The following is a 15,102-nucleotide window of genomic DNA, read 5'->3' on the forward strand; positions in this document are numbered from 1 at the left end:
AGTGCCATCGGTGGGACAGAGCAGGTGACTGCAGCTTACCTGAGGGTCCTGTTTCATCTGGGCAACCAGTTTCTGGGAGAGGAACACAGGAAGAAAAGAATTAAGAAACACCTCTTCCATAGTGACACTTAGTGGCTGAAACTGGTACTGCTATAAAACAAATTGCAATAACATTTTATGAATGCATAATACAGTATGTCATCATAGTGTGTTACATAAACGAATATCCCAAAAATAATATAAATTAGTATAAGCATAAAAAATAGGAAATAAAATGAAATAGCAAGACAGTTAATAAAACAGTATGTGTGTGTGTATGTATATGTATGTATATATATATATATATATAATATATTTATATATATATATATATATATATATATATATATATATCTCGCATAATCAAGAAGTGCATTTAAAAACAATATCTTCTTCTTTTTAATAAATTAGTCTGATCTTGGCACAACAAATAGCAGAAATAGACAATCTAAAATCTTTATTATATTTTCGGTATTTATGAAATTTGATTACTATATCAAAATAGATTATTTTTCATAATTGATTAAATTGATTCATTCAATTAATTGTTGCACCCCTAAATGATAGGTTGGGTGTACATTTTGTTTAGATGCTAAATTAATCTTGGTGTAATCTTGATATTCTCTGGATTTACATGCTGGCTGTGTACTTGACACCGAGTGAGCAGGCGCAGGTTTTAAGGACTTGTCAGAAGTTGTCACACGGGGAGCGACAACACCTGCGTTCTCGATTGGATGCGCGGGGTCGCAGTGTGCTCCTCATATGAATAGACGAGTTTAAAAGTGTCGCGTAGAAAAAAAGTTAAACACATTTCAACTCTTGACGTGGGATTTCTTTCAGGCAGGACCATGATCTTGGGGGGGTCCCCACCTAAATGATTGTGAGTTAGAAACCAGATGCCCTTTGTACACTGTTAAAATAACACTTTTTTACTATACAGATTGGGGTTCCAGAGAAAAAAAAACATCAAATGGGAGGCCTAATGCATATCAAACTGGGGGTCCTTGAAATTAAAAGGTTTGAAGATCATTGATCTAATGCATTAGACTTTGTTTGTTTTGGTCATATAGCAGCTGACTGGTCGTTGAGGCTGACGCACACACTGGGAACCCTTCACTCACTGTTTGTGCTTTTTCTTCTGAGGTCATTGAAAAGGTTTGACATGTTTGCAAACCTTAACTTTGCCAATAATGCTTCATTTAATACTCTGTCTAACGACGAGGTTGTGCACATAAAATAGCCTCCATTATCATTGCACGACAGAGTCGTAGGACAAAGAATATCATGCTTAACTGTTGTTTTGGAAAATCTAAACCAAAGTCAAATTGTTTTACAGACCAACTGATCTGTGCTTTAACCAGATAAACGTCCTGTAGAACCATGCTGTTAAAAGAGGGAGGGAACTTTGCATACGTATGAGTACGATAAAACAAGAACTGCAACTGACAGAATGTGCACTCACTGTTATCTGTCATCACGATATAAAGTTCTTCTGAAAAGGCAGATCGTGAATACATTTTATTCGTCCACGATCTAATATCGACATAGTCGGGGGTGCACGTGAGATGAGCATGAACGCGACAATTTCACGTCATACACCTGTCAGACGGCCTGTGCACTCCTACCCGAACACTTGCCTCTCATTGAAAATCAATTACTAGGTGCGTCCGTCAGCCACTTCCCATGTGAAAAGCCCTTTAAGTGTCTTGCTCAAAGACATCTTGGCTGTTGAGGGTGTATGTTGTACCTGATGGATCTGGATCTCCACCTTCAGAGCGTCCTGTAGTGTCTGCAGCTCCATCATCGAGCCGCTCAATCTGCCAGCCAGTCTGGGGAAACGATCTGCCTGAATATAGAAACACACAATTCATATAAATATCCACATAAGTAAATATAAGTATCTAGGAAAGAGACCGGTATATGGGTTGGGACATTTATTTGTTTCATTTATTTTCCACATGTATCAAGCACATTTGTATATACCAGGAATTTCTCTTCTGCATCTAACCCAACCTAATTATAGGGAGCAGTGAGCAGCACCCATGATTATGAACCAACTCCAGATCTAAGGCCTATGCTGCCTTGGCCTGCCTTGCTGTGGCTGTAGCTTAATGGGTAGAGAGGCTGCCTGGGAAACGGAAGGTCCCAGGTTCGATTCCAGGCCCCCGGGTAAGTGTCAAGGTGTCCATACGCAAGACACTTAATCCCTAAATGCCCCCACTCTCGCACTAGAGAAAACCCAAGTGAACACAGGGGGAACTTGCAAACTCCACACAAAAAAAAAGCCCCCGTCGGGTTCAAACCCACAACCCTTCTTACCTATAAGGCAGGGGTAGGCAATTGAGATAAGCCTAGGGCCAATATCACTCCCAGACATTCCATCGCGGGCCGGGCCTCCCCGCGAACATGCACGCGCGCGCAGCGCGCGTGCATGTGCGTGCACAACACGCGCCCGCGCGCGAAGCGCGCGGGCGCAACATTTTTCGGGTCTAATTCGGGTCTAATTCGGTCTAATTCGGGTCTAATTCGGTTCTGTTTGACCAATATAAATCAACATTTTTTCCGGTTTAAATATCAGCACAGGCGATTTTTCTGGTGATTTTTTTTTTCTTCTCCATTTTCCTCTAATCTAGCTATAAAATGTTATAAATCCTTTAAAATGCATCGTGTTTATGAGTGCATGATTTCAAAAGTGGGTTCAAAATCAAAAAATATTTTTCTTAAAAAAAATAATAATTTTTTTTTCAAATTTTTTTTTTCCTCAAAATTATCTCACGGGCCAGATATTATTTCTGGGGGGCCAATTTCGGCCCGCGGGCCGCCTATTGCCGACCCCTGCTATAAGGCAACAGTTGCTCACCTCTGAGCCACCTGTTCACTGTTATTGTCAGTATAAAACCATCATCTGCGTGTGTATACATGCATGCTTATATTTATAGGTCTACTATATTCAAATAAAAGGACATACATGAAAGCGCTACCATATTGTTTACCGACTGAAGAATGTACCTACTGTATGGATAGACTTCCTTTCAGTCGGTCAGAACTTCTATCAGTCAGTCAGATAATCAGTCAATTAATCAGTCAAACACTCAGCCAGACAGTCAGTCAGTCTACCCATCTGTCCTCAGAAATACAAGGTCACACTAGGTCACAGTCTCTCTGCTACCAAGCATTACTAAAGAAACACACACATAACTGTACACAGCTATGCATACCACAAAACTAGTCTAGTTCTACCAGACAAAGTACACAATGTACTCCACATAAATTAACTTCTCGAGTAACTTCTAATGAATGGACATCTGTCTGCTAGTTACAAATTACCCTACAAGTTGCTTTGTATAAACTATAAAAATGTAGGAGTAATACTCTACATGAAGTAATTCACAGGCTTTCATCTATTATTTACAAATTGTCCAATAAGTTAATTGACATATAATAACTAACACACCTTTGTCTGTTAAAAGAGAACAAGTGCAGATCTTGATGGGATGCATGAAGACTTGGAAAAACACAAGGTCAAGACATTTATTGGTTGAATGAAACATTAGCTGTTATTTATTCACTATCAAGCGTTTTTCTTGTGCAATGCAGACCATATAAAACAATATATGAATAAAAATAATTAATAAAACCGAACATAAAAATAATGTAATAATCTCATATAATCTACCTTAACACCGTCTCCAGTGGGAACAGCATCCAACTGAAGCATTAAAGAGCCGCTGGAATATTAAACAAGAAAATCAAGTTAATTCAGGTTCAGGTTCTTCAGGTTACATTACAAGTTAAAGGTTGCAAACTTTACTTCAGTATTGCAAACTTTACTTCAATATGTCAGTCAGTCAGATTGCATTTTTTACTTTACTATTTCAAATCTAACCAGACGTGACGTTATTTCTAGGTGTACTGGAAACAAGTTAGTAGCTGTTTGGTCATACTGACCACTGAGATAAAAAAAAATGTATTAACTGGTTTACAATATCAATAAAGTTAGTTGAAGCAGACAGCACACAGTTTTGGACACCAGATGTGCCGCCATCTTTACTGTAGTTCCGACATTGTTGCAATTACGTCTCTAAATTAGGAGAGTGAGATAACGGATATAAAGCTTATGGATGGTAGTTTTAGGTTCATTTGTATATTTAGTACACTCAAGGGCAAGATTATTCAACCCATGTCCTCTACATCCCCTAAATAGCGGATTTTCTATTCTACCAGTAAATTAATTGCATTCACCTGATGACCTTGTCATTCTAGTTGTCTAAACAGGGACATTGGACAGCAGGTGAATGCAATTATCTATCCGTAAGGTAGAAAACCAGCAGTACTCAAGGACCAGAGGTGAAATACCTTGTTCTAAGGAATTCAAATACAACCAAATACTGTCTGAAGTGAATTTCTTTCTTGGATAACCAGTTTCACTGAATGCAAAACTTGCACTACCGCCAACTACCTCCTACTACTACTACTACTACTAATACTACTACTACTACTATAACTACTACTACTACTAATACTACTACTACTACTACTACTACATAGATATTGATAATAATAAACTGCATATATCGAACTACAAACAATAGTGATAATCTTTCTTGGAGAATCTATTCCACCATGTCTGGACAAAATATAGTTATGGTTGATTATGGGATGTATCACAAATATGTAGGGTTGAAAGGGAAAAAATAAATCACCCTGAAATCCAAAATGCCTAATCAGGGGGATGGGGAAATATATTTTTGGTGGGAGAAAAAAATAATTAAAACAAAATAAAACAATGAATTAATCCGTTTTTTTTTGCTTGGTTTTTTATCTTAATTGGGAGAGGTATTCACATTTCCATGTTCCAAGTTATTATCTTGGCTGTAAACTACACGTCCAGAGGTAACGTCTGGTATTAAAAGAACCGGTAAGACTTTACATTAATAAATACTATAATGCGTTATAACCACATTTAAAATGGATTATAGTGCACTAATAAGGCATTATAACACTTGCTATAAATGTCTATAATTATGCATACCAACTTATAACAAGGTTTATGAGGTGCTATAACTCGTAAAAAATATAATTTATAAGTGCTGGTGCATTATAAACTCAGTGGAACAGCACGTAAAGTGTTACCAGGCAACACTTTACTTAAAAGGTCGTGTCTGTAATGCATTATAATCACATTTGTAATGAATTATAATGCATTATAGACCCGACCTTTAAGTAAAGTGTTACCGTCCTGGTAGGATAGAAAACCACAAGTACTTGGGTCACCTGAGGACTACAGATGGTGACCAATGGTCTAACATATGATCGGTAATACACAGTTAACTTAAAAGTACCTTTATGGGTAACGATCTTGTTGATATTAAATCTAGCCATGAGCTTTGATATTCAAAACCCAGTTCCTTCTGTTTACCCCTCAAAAGGAGTCATAGCTGAAGCAGAACTCACCACTGGGCTGTGAGTCTGGATTCCACCCCTCTGGGCTTCCCTGTAACACAAAGAATCCAACACACAGAAAACAAGTTTGTTACAAATCTGACTACCACACACAATAAGATTATGGCCTAATAAAATAATAATAATAATAATAATAATAATAAAGTACTTTAAAATGACAAAAGCTGTGGTTTCTTTTTTATCCTAAAAAGGAGCTAAGGTCAGAGGTCACATTTCCACAAACACGACATCTACTTCCCGTCCTGCTAAAAGTGTTTGGTTTTATTAGCACTGTTCCTTCGACATGCTTAAAGTTTTCTTATATCTGGGTTCAAACTCTTACAGCCAAAACACGTCAACTCCAATTGATACTCTAAGTTATTATTATTATCATCATCATCACAGAACCAGAGACAGCAAGGATTATGCACCCATCTCTGAGAGGGATGTAACTACTGAGGCAGAGAGAGAAAGAGAAAGCAGCCCACTTTAACCATTTGCATTTTACAGTAGTGTTTATAGTCATTTAGATGATGATCTCATGCAGAGAGACATCTGCTAAGTACAACAATAGAATAATGTTCAAATAGCAGATAAACAACATTAAAATCAAACAGACAACTTTTCCAGCGGCCAGATATTACACCTGTGATCCATAAAGTTCATAGAATGAGCAAGTGACCAAAGCAGAAGAGAGACAGAAGATAAGAGAAGAGGATGTGGGATATTTGTTTTCTTTTTACTAATTGGAGATAGGGACCAATAAAATGATCATCTCCTTTATGTCAATTAACTCACTTTGGATTTGTGCCTTTTTACTTAAAGTGGAGTCCAGTTTCCAACTGTGAGATATTTGGTATCACAGGCCTAAAAATGTAAAAGCTATAACTGTATGATGCTGCAGACTAGTCTAAAGCAAGAGCATTGATATACATTTATTGTACGTTTAAACTAGAAAATGAAAGTGAGGACATACATTTTAAAATAGCAGTAGTATAACAGTAACTGAAATAGTGGCGTCTTGTTTCAGAGTTAACGTTACTTAATTGAACTAATTGCATGCTGGACAGTTAACTTGTCTAAATAAAGTTCCCCTGCAGGCCTGCGAAAGGGACACATAAACAGATAAAATAAAATGGTGGGTTTCAACATGAATGCAGAAAGTGCTTCAGGCGTCCAGGTTGTTTTAATTGTTAAAAGTGACATGTTTTTTTAAATAATGTGTCTATCATTTAATACACGTTTTATAACCCTCTCTAACAGCCAACTATGGCCGTCTGGTCCAAAGCTTCCTCCTCCTCATATCGCTGTTTATAACAACTGCTTTAACATAATATTTACTGTCTGTTATTAACGGGATTATTAACTATTTTTCCGACTATCAACTCTTTGTTTTAATACCCTTTAAATATGAACCATCCCTCCCCCAGGTGAGCCCGACACAAAAAAACACACACACGCACGCACACACGCACACACACAATATCCAAAGAGAACAAGTGTCATAATGTTAGCTTAGCTTAACGGCATTTAGCATGGCATTTAGCATTTAGCATGCTAATTTATAATGAAAGCGAATGGGCTGACTGGCTAGCTGGTTAGCGTTAGCTAACCAGCTAGCCAGTCAGCCCGTTCGCTTCCATTATAAATTAGCTTCACGGGGCTAATGCTGCTAGAACCCCACTGACAACTGTGTGTTAGCCTGATGAAAATGATAACCTTTAAAGATAAATAATAATAATAATGCAATTGGAGCGTCTATTAAAAATAACAAAATACAATGACATTTTTTTTCAATGACTTTGATAACGGTGATGATTTTTTTTATAATAAACAATGATCCCGGCCAACATGATGTGGCTCTAAGTTAAGAGTCGGCCCTCCTCCACTAGAATAAAAACCCAACTCCTAGAATAAAAAACTGAGCAGGAAAAAATAACATCCCCTCCCTGTTTAATGTCCACCTGTAACTAAATACTGTTAAAACACACAAGACGACCATAAAGACGTCAAGACAAGCAAAGTTTCAGCAAAGACAAAGAACAGAAATGAAAGTTGTGATAATAATAAAATAAAAAAAGGGAGCCCCAATGTGGACTTACTCTCCTCTCTACTCACTTACAGCAGCCCTCTCCTCTCCTCCTCTCTTCTCCTCAGAAAATAAAATAAATAAATATTCTACTAAACAACCCCAACAATCCACGGTGTTTAGAATATCCCAGAACAGTCACAGACAGGCTCCCGGGCTCTGCGGCAAGGCGGATCCGCGTTATTGTATATTTAGTTTAAATGTAATTTTGTCCAAAAAGAGGAAAAAACTAAAAAGGTAGAAAACAAGAAGAACTCTTCTTCAATCTCATTCACCACACAGCCTGAGAGCCAGCTCCGATCACTGCGCTCCACACAGGAGCTAGAAGAAGAGGGGGGGAAGGAAAAAACTACTTGTAAACGGGACTGAGTGGTCGTTTTGTGACGCTGAACCGTTCGATAAATTGTTATTTCACTGGTAAAGTTCGTTAAATTTGGTGGATCGGCGTCGCGGGGCGCAAGGAAAACGTGTTGGGAAAGAGGGACTATTTTTTTGTGTCGGTGCGGCGAATTTATTTCACTTTGCCTAAGGAACAGTGGTGCTGCGGTTCCCATTGCCTAGGGAAAACACCCGGATGTTAAACTCACTCCAACTCACATGGAGAGAAGACCAAGTAACACTCCTCTCCTTTACTCCACTCCTCCTGTACTTTACGAGTTCAATGCACTATAAAGTCTGTAATGATCGGTATAACCGAATATTCAGTGTGAATCTTTTTTTTCTCGATTAACTGAATACACAGGACCCAAATGGAATCAAGCCATTGTGCTTTCTTGGGGTTAATCCTTTTAGCATTATTTTGTATTGAACTTTCTTGTGTTTTTTTTGCAAACTGTTAATTAAGTATTCAATCAATCAATCAAACATTCTATTGAGGTTCTGGGTCTGCGCACTGCGCTACTTTCAAGTGAAATATGCTACTCATACGGTTTAATTCTGTAAATACATATTGACCCTTGAAATGTATAATTGTCATCAGATTTATCTACTTAATTAAAACGTATTGTTATGTGAACTTGGCCAAAAATATGATTCTCATTCTTCTCTGGATCCCACCAATTAAAATGTAAACTCATTCCACTTTATTGTAGGCTACTGAAGTACTTAGTAGCCTACAATACAAAATAACTAAAAAAGAGAAATTCTGGGAAATTGCAAGTGTGGTTGCACCTATAGTTGTGGGTTGCGGTTGGGACCCGAGGAATACGCTGGGAGGAATAGCGTCGGAGGCCTTGTGATGTGATTCAAATTTGATGCTTATCGGATCCTGCGTTCTGATATATGGCGTTTTGTTATTAATAAATAGGCTCCTCCCACAATTTTTGCAAGCCAAATACATTGTATTTACTCTTGTATTTCATTTTGAGAGGATTGATCCCACCAAAAATCATGTTTTTGCATCAACGTTTACATTTTGCGCATTAGTGGCGCCCCCTATGGGTCAAAGTGGAAATACTTTTGGCAATTCGTTGAGTACATGACCCTTGACATGTGAATAACATTTGGTGTTGAATGCATGATTTTGGGCATTTTTTGTCAAATAGACCCCTCCACTAACTTTAGAAGCTTGGAAGACGAATGGTAGGGACTATCAAAATTCCGCTAGTACGTGTTTATTGAATAGGTCCAGAGATCATGTGTACCAATTTTTGTGAGATCAGCGCAAAATCTGTTGGAGGAGGAGCAAAGTGTGTTTTAAAGAAAATTCAAAATGGCAGAAAATGTATACAGACGCAAATGGGCGTGGCCTATATAGGGAGTTGAGTTACCCAAGGAATCCAGGTTAAGGACATTTTGATTCTACGACCTACGGTTCAAGAGGCCGAAACATAGCGGGCTGTTATAGCCCCACCATGAGGCCGACTGGTGTAATTATTTTTTTTCATATGAAGGCCACTGGACTATGAACCTCCCCTCCAAGTGTTGTAACTGTTGCCCTTATTATGGTTTCTGAGAGAAAAATACTTGAATGGGAGTCTTCGCATTTTCCCAAAATTAATTCAGTAATAAATTAATATCAATTAAACTATACAAAGTGTCTCTTAGCAAACAACAAGCACACTTTTCCCGATGAAGCCAGTTGATTTGACATATAGCTCGAGTGTGAGCCGCCAAAACTGTGGAAGGAAAAAAATAAAGTTTATCTAGAAAGAATAAAGACGCCCAAGTACTATTAGTGTGTTGCTCTTTCAACCACACTAATAAGTATTAGCCTGCTCCAAATAATTGCTTCCACTAATATCCTAAATACAACCAACAACCTTACATGAAAGTCTTCTACTCTCCTCCACCTCTCCTCCTCCTGGCCTCCCATGAGAATGGGTCGGTTTCTGTCAATATTGATGAGGTGGTCTTGGTTTTGTCAATACGAGGACCAGTGGCAGGGTCCGTGCATTTAATCCACAATATTATGCCATCTTTGTTTTATTTATTTATTATTATTATTATTATATTATGCTTATTTATTTTAATGGTTTATTTTTTAGTTGGTAGGTTTATGTTTAGATGAATTTAAGACTAAGTTCTAAGACTAAGTTTGAATATTAGGCTAATAGTTATCTTTCAGCAGGTGCAGGCAGGGCACTGGAGGAGGCCTGGAGGCCACTACTGTTCTGTAACCAAAAGGCTGCAGGGATGTTCTCTGCAACAGTCAATCTTACCAACGTCTTTCCTATCCTCTCATGGTTCTGTTTGGTTCATGGTTCTGCGTTCCCTCCATTCTTTTGCTCGGATCTTTTGTCAGATCAGTCACACCAGCCTGGCTGGTGGTGACTTGTGCTACGGCTCCCCTCGGAGGACAAACAGTACAAAACTACTGTCTGTGTGTCCTTAAGTTTGTGTGATTTACGGTAGTCCAAAACGAAGTTATTGACGTTGACATGTTGATTGTTTGTCTTTCTCAATGGTGGAAAAAGTACTCAAATGTTTTACTAAAGTAAAAGTATGAATACTGCAACTATCCAGAAATACTCTATTGCAAGTAAAAGTCTGGTATTCAAAATGTAGGCCTACTTGAGTAAAAGTACAAAAGTAGTGGCATCAAAATAGGTTACGTAGCCTACGAAAAGTAAAAGAACTCACTGTGCAGAATATCCCATTTCACAAGTTCAAAAATCTTTTGAAATTAGCAGATCAACAAGCTGTGAGCTTGTAGATGGTTATTTTCAAATGGCCGAAATATACAATAATAGGGAGTGGCTAATGTATGTTTTGTAATAATCAAAACCTGCAGTATAATTAGTAACTAAAGCTGTCAAATAATTGTAGTGGAGTAAAAAGTACAATATTTGCCTCTGAGATGTAGTGGAGTAGAAGTAAAAGTAGGCCTATTGAATCGAAAATACTTCAGTAAAGAAAATGTACCTCAAAATTGTAACTATAAGTACAGTACTTGAGTAAATGTACTTCGTTACTTTCCACCACTGGTCTTTCTTTGTTATTCCGGGCAATCGATAGTTGTGCGGTGCCTCCCAGTGAGCATAAAGCATAAAATGTCATCCCAGAAACGCATAATAGGCTACTTTGTATAGTATATTTCCGACCAGAGGACGCGGACGACTAGCATGGATGAAAACAACGACATTTTTGCATCCAGCTTTCGTTACTCAAATACACCACCAGAGGTTGCTGTGTACCTGTATCATGGATGTATTAGAACAGTGGTTCCCAATGTGTGGGTCAGGACCCCCAGGGGGTCCCCACATGCTTTTGGGGGGTCCCCAGATGACAGTGAGGCAACAATTTAAGGACTTTAAGACCTTTTTAATACCTCAACAAAGAAAAAGATAACCGATCTACAAGCTCACAACAATTGTGAGCTTGTAGATCTGCTATTTTCACAATGTTTATCTGTGGAACCCAAGCCAAACTAAATGTAATACCTCAACTCTTACATTCCAAGTGCTTATCTGGGCGGGGGGTCCCCAGTTCAAATATGATTCTTTTTGGGGGTCACAGCCTGAAAACATTGAAAACCACTGTAGGCTATTATTAGATTAGAGCTCTCAGAGACCAACTCCATTTATGACTACTTTTTATAGCCTATTTATTGTTTACAATCCTATTGCGACTATATTAACTTGATTTGTACAACACCTTTCAAAACACATGTTACAATGTGCTTTACATAACAAATACCGTTAATCAAACATTGGCAACAATTAAATTATATAAAATCAAAAGAACACACATTGAGGAGGTATGGGACCTACCATTAGCTATAGAAACAGGTAGATTCATTGGTACTCCTTAAGAGGATATAATTTGTTTATTATGTGACTTGGATTTTTTTTGTTTTACTGTCCATTATATGAGGAATTAAGATTTTTTTGTAAAATTAATCTATTTGTGTTAACCTTTTTTTGTTAGATGATTATGAAAGACTTAGATTATGAATTATTTTAGCAGACATTATGTAAGGAAAAAAAGACAAAATGTTCTGTATGTTTGAAATGGAGTTTGAAAAATAGAGTTTTTCTATATTGTACGCCTATGCAATGATTTATATGTTGTGTCCTATACAATAAGTCCATGTGGGCTGGGCACCTTTTGTGCATGACACGAAAATAAAGATATCTATCTATCTATTAAATGAGAATCAGAATTATTTTATTGCAAGGTATTTTGGACACACACAAGATATTTGTCTCACTGAGGGTGGTGCATTCACTGAAGCAACTACATGTATATAGAAATAGTTTCGATTATGTACAGCTATATACTTAATAATATATAAAAATAAGCCCAAAAATATGAACTATATAAGAAATGCAATACAATGTACACTATACTAGCTGGTATAGCAGCTTAGGTCATTATTGTCAAAATAATATTATGTGGAAGAGAGAGAGAGAGTTGCTCGTGTATGGGAAGTCGAGATATTTCCCACTGAATTTCATGCAATACCTCTTGTCAACAGTACCAAACCACAGGATCTAAATATTTCAATAGAAGAGCAGGGAGACCACGTCCAGTTGTGTTAGTTCAGTCAGGCAACTCTTGCATTGAAATAGAAATATTTATTGTAAATAAATACATATGAGCATACATATTTTGGCGTCAAGGCTCTGTCTCAAATCATACAAGCATGCAAATATTTATAATAAATAATCTGCCAAATAGATAGAGAATGAAAAACAAGACTCCCTAAGGGGATCATTTAGAACAGAGCTGAGCCCACATGCTGGGGATGCTGGGGAGGTGGTGATAGTGCAAAACCTCATGAGGTGAGCACATCAGGCAGCTGCAGCACAGCACAGCACAGCACAGCAGCAGAGCAAGGAGTGAGCAGGTAAACAGGGGGGTTTAAATAGGCCGCCCCAGTCAGGTGTAGTGTGCATGTGACTGATCACCTGATGGTGAGTTTCCGCTACTTTGAGTTGACTGCTGAAACTAGCTCTGCAGGTTTTCCAGTTAAACAGACAGTGGCAACACTGGAAGATTGTTTCCCATCCACACCATGGTTTCTACAGTGCAAACACATAATCTAAAATGAACAATGGCTCTTGGATGAAGAATAGTGAGGACTAGGCAGGGCAAAAAACTATTTGATAATCTGGTGTACCAAACCTTTCTCAGTTGAACCCAAGGTCATTTTTGATGTAAAATCCATTTCTGCTTGGGGGATTTTTGTATCGTACATATTTAATTATATAATTTGCATATTTAGATAAATGAGCAGAAATAACAGGTTGGGGACAACCAACTTGTGTTTTGGTGTTTTTTTCTGAAGAGAAAGAAATATCTCATTCAGGTGTATACCGTATGTTATGTATTATGTATGTGTAAGAGAGACACTGGATGTGGCACTAGGTCAGACACCAGAGGGACTGTGAGGGCCATCGTAGGCACTAGGCAGACCACTTTTGGACAGAATGTCCTCTCCATCAAGGGAAGCCTACAATGGAATAACCTCCCAGTTACTCTAAAGGCCACTCCACGCCAATGATTCGCCATGCAACCACTTGCAACCATTATCCCCAATGCCAGTTGCAAGGAGTTGCAATGCTGCGGTTGACCTTAAAACTGTTTTGTTGCAAGGAGTTGTGACTACAGTAGTTGCATTGGTGGGTTTTGGCCTTTGGGAAAGCCCCACCTTGTGTACATTTAAAACAATGGTTAAAAATGTGTCAAACATGTGACCTTTTTAAATCTTAGATGTGTCAAAATAGGTTTAGATTTTCTATTGGCTAGGTATTAGACTATACAGTAGGTATTTAGGTATGGTATTTTTTATTTGTAGGTAGTTGTATGTTGTTTTTCCCTATTTGTCATGTTGTCACTGCGTGTATTTATATTTACTGTGTATTTATATGTGGGACTACTAATGGAAATTAGCTTCTATAGCTAAATCCGGCATATTTACATGCAATCATGTGTATTGATTGAAGTGTTCATTAATGTGCACTGTCCCTGAAATAAACAAAATGAAGTAAAATATGGTAGTTAATTAGCATATATTATGCATATCATATGACTTGAAGCAAACACAGTTATTTTCTGTTCAATATTATTCCAAGTACTTTTTACAAATATTATTATTCCTGTACATCTGGCCACTACAAATGCTGTAAATATGTTATTTGTCCATGTAATAAGCTAATATTATGGCCTTGACTTCTAGACGATGTTTGTAAACCAATGGTCACTGCCAAACGTTTGCCTTCAAGGATGGAAACAACTGTCCACTAGACGGGAGGAGAAAAGGATCCTATCATGCCACCAAGCTGCATGGGCTAATCGAACATAGCTATCACACTTTTTCTTCATGTCCAGGAAAGATTGGTGCCACAAGCCTTTGTTCAAGGACTCCTGCCCGGCTGTCTTAGAGAGCATATCTGTATCTCCAACCCATGCATGCCACAGTGCCCTCAAAAGAACAGATCAAATAGAGTCCATATACAGTAGGCTACATGTTACCAACCATGCTTCGACTGACCCTGCCTTCATCAAACAAGCCAAGCGGGGGAACGATGATGGGGACAGTGAGGAGGCTGACACATAAGGAAGAGGCATTCTTTTGAGACGAGGCATGCCACATTGCCTTTCATCAGCTATGGAAGGTGCTCACTAGAACCACATCCTGGCATACCCTGACCCAAATAGGCTGTTCATCATGGCAACAGATGCCAGTGATGGGGCCTGGGCACAGTGCTGTCTCAGTAGGAGGAGAATGAAGAAAGAGTGGTTGCATAGCCTACTACAGCTGTTCCCTGGACTGTGCCAAGAGGATGTTGAGGAACTGCATGGCCCGACAAAAGCTGTCCGTGGTGCTGCGGGCTGTGACGCATTTCCACCTGTACTCATATGGACACAAGTTCCTGTTCGACCACACATGTCTGACCTTACTCCTAAATTATAGAGGGACAGTTGACCCGGTGGCTTGAAATAACTTTGGGGTGCACAATCACGCAGGACATCTCCATGGCAACATCACAGTTACAGTGACCAATGGGAACCACGACAGCCCCGATTCCCCTGAACTCCGCTTCACCTACTGTACACAATCTGCAATGAGAGTAGGACAGCAACCA

General features: G+C 38.4%; 1 protein-coding gene across 8 annotated transcripts in view; it reads right to left on the reverse strand.

Moving 5' to 3' along the window:
- Window positions 1–10,348, reverse strand: part of phf21ab (PHD finger protein 21Ab) — a 37,529-nt gene extending 27,181 nt beyond the window's left edge. For 4 of the 8 annotated variants that reach the window (XM_084059115.1, XM_084059116.1, XM_084059114.1 and 1 more), the window contains exons 1-5: window positions 7,604–7,877; window positions 5,494–5,533; window positions 3,716–3,767; window positions 1,787–1,885; window positions 40–72 (exon numbers count right to left, since the gene is read on the reverse strand). In XM_084059115.1, coding sequence (XP_083915241.1) covers window positions 40–72; window positions 1,787–1,885; window positions 3,716–3,757 — 174 coding nt within the window. In that variant the 5' untranslated portion in view covers window positions 3,758–3,767; window positions 5,494–5,533; window positions 7,604–7,877. Of the gene's footprint in view, window positions 1–39; window positions 73–1,786; window positions 1,886–3,715; window positions 3,768–5,493; window positions 5,550–7,583; window positions 7,878–10,230 lie in introns of those variants that run through there. The other 4 variants (XM_084059113.1, XM_084059112.1, XM_084059110.1 and 1 more) reach the window with 4 other exon arrangements.
- Window positions 10,349–15,102: the final 4,754 nt, after the last annotated feature.

Source organism: Gymnoscopelus microlampas (assembly GCF_963454915.1).
Source record: "Gymnoscopelus microlampas genome assembly, chromosome: 6".
NCBI classification, from domain to species: domain Eukaryota; kingdom Metazoa; phylum Chordata; class Actinopteri; order Myctophiformes; family Myctophidae; genus Gymnoscopelus; species Gymnoscopelus microlampas.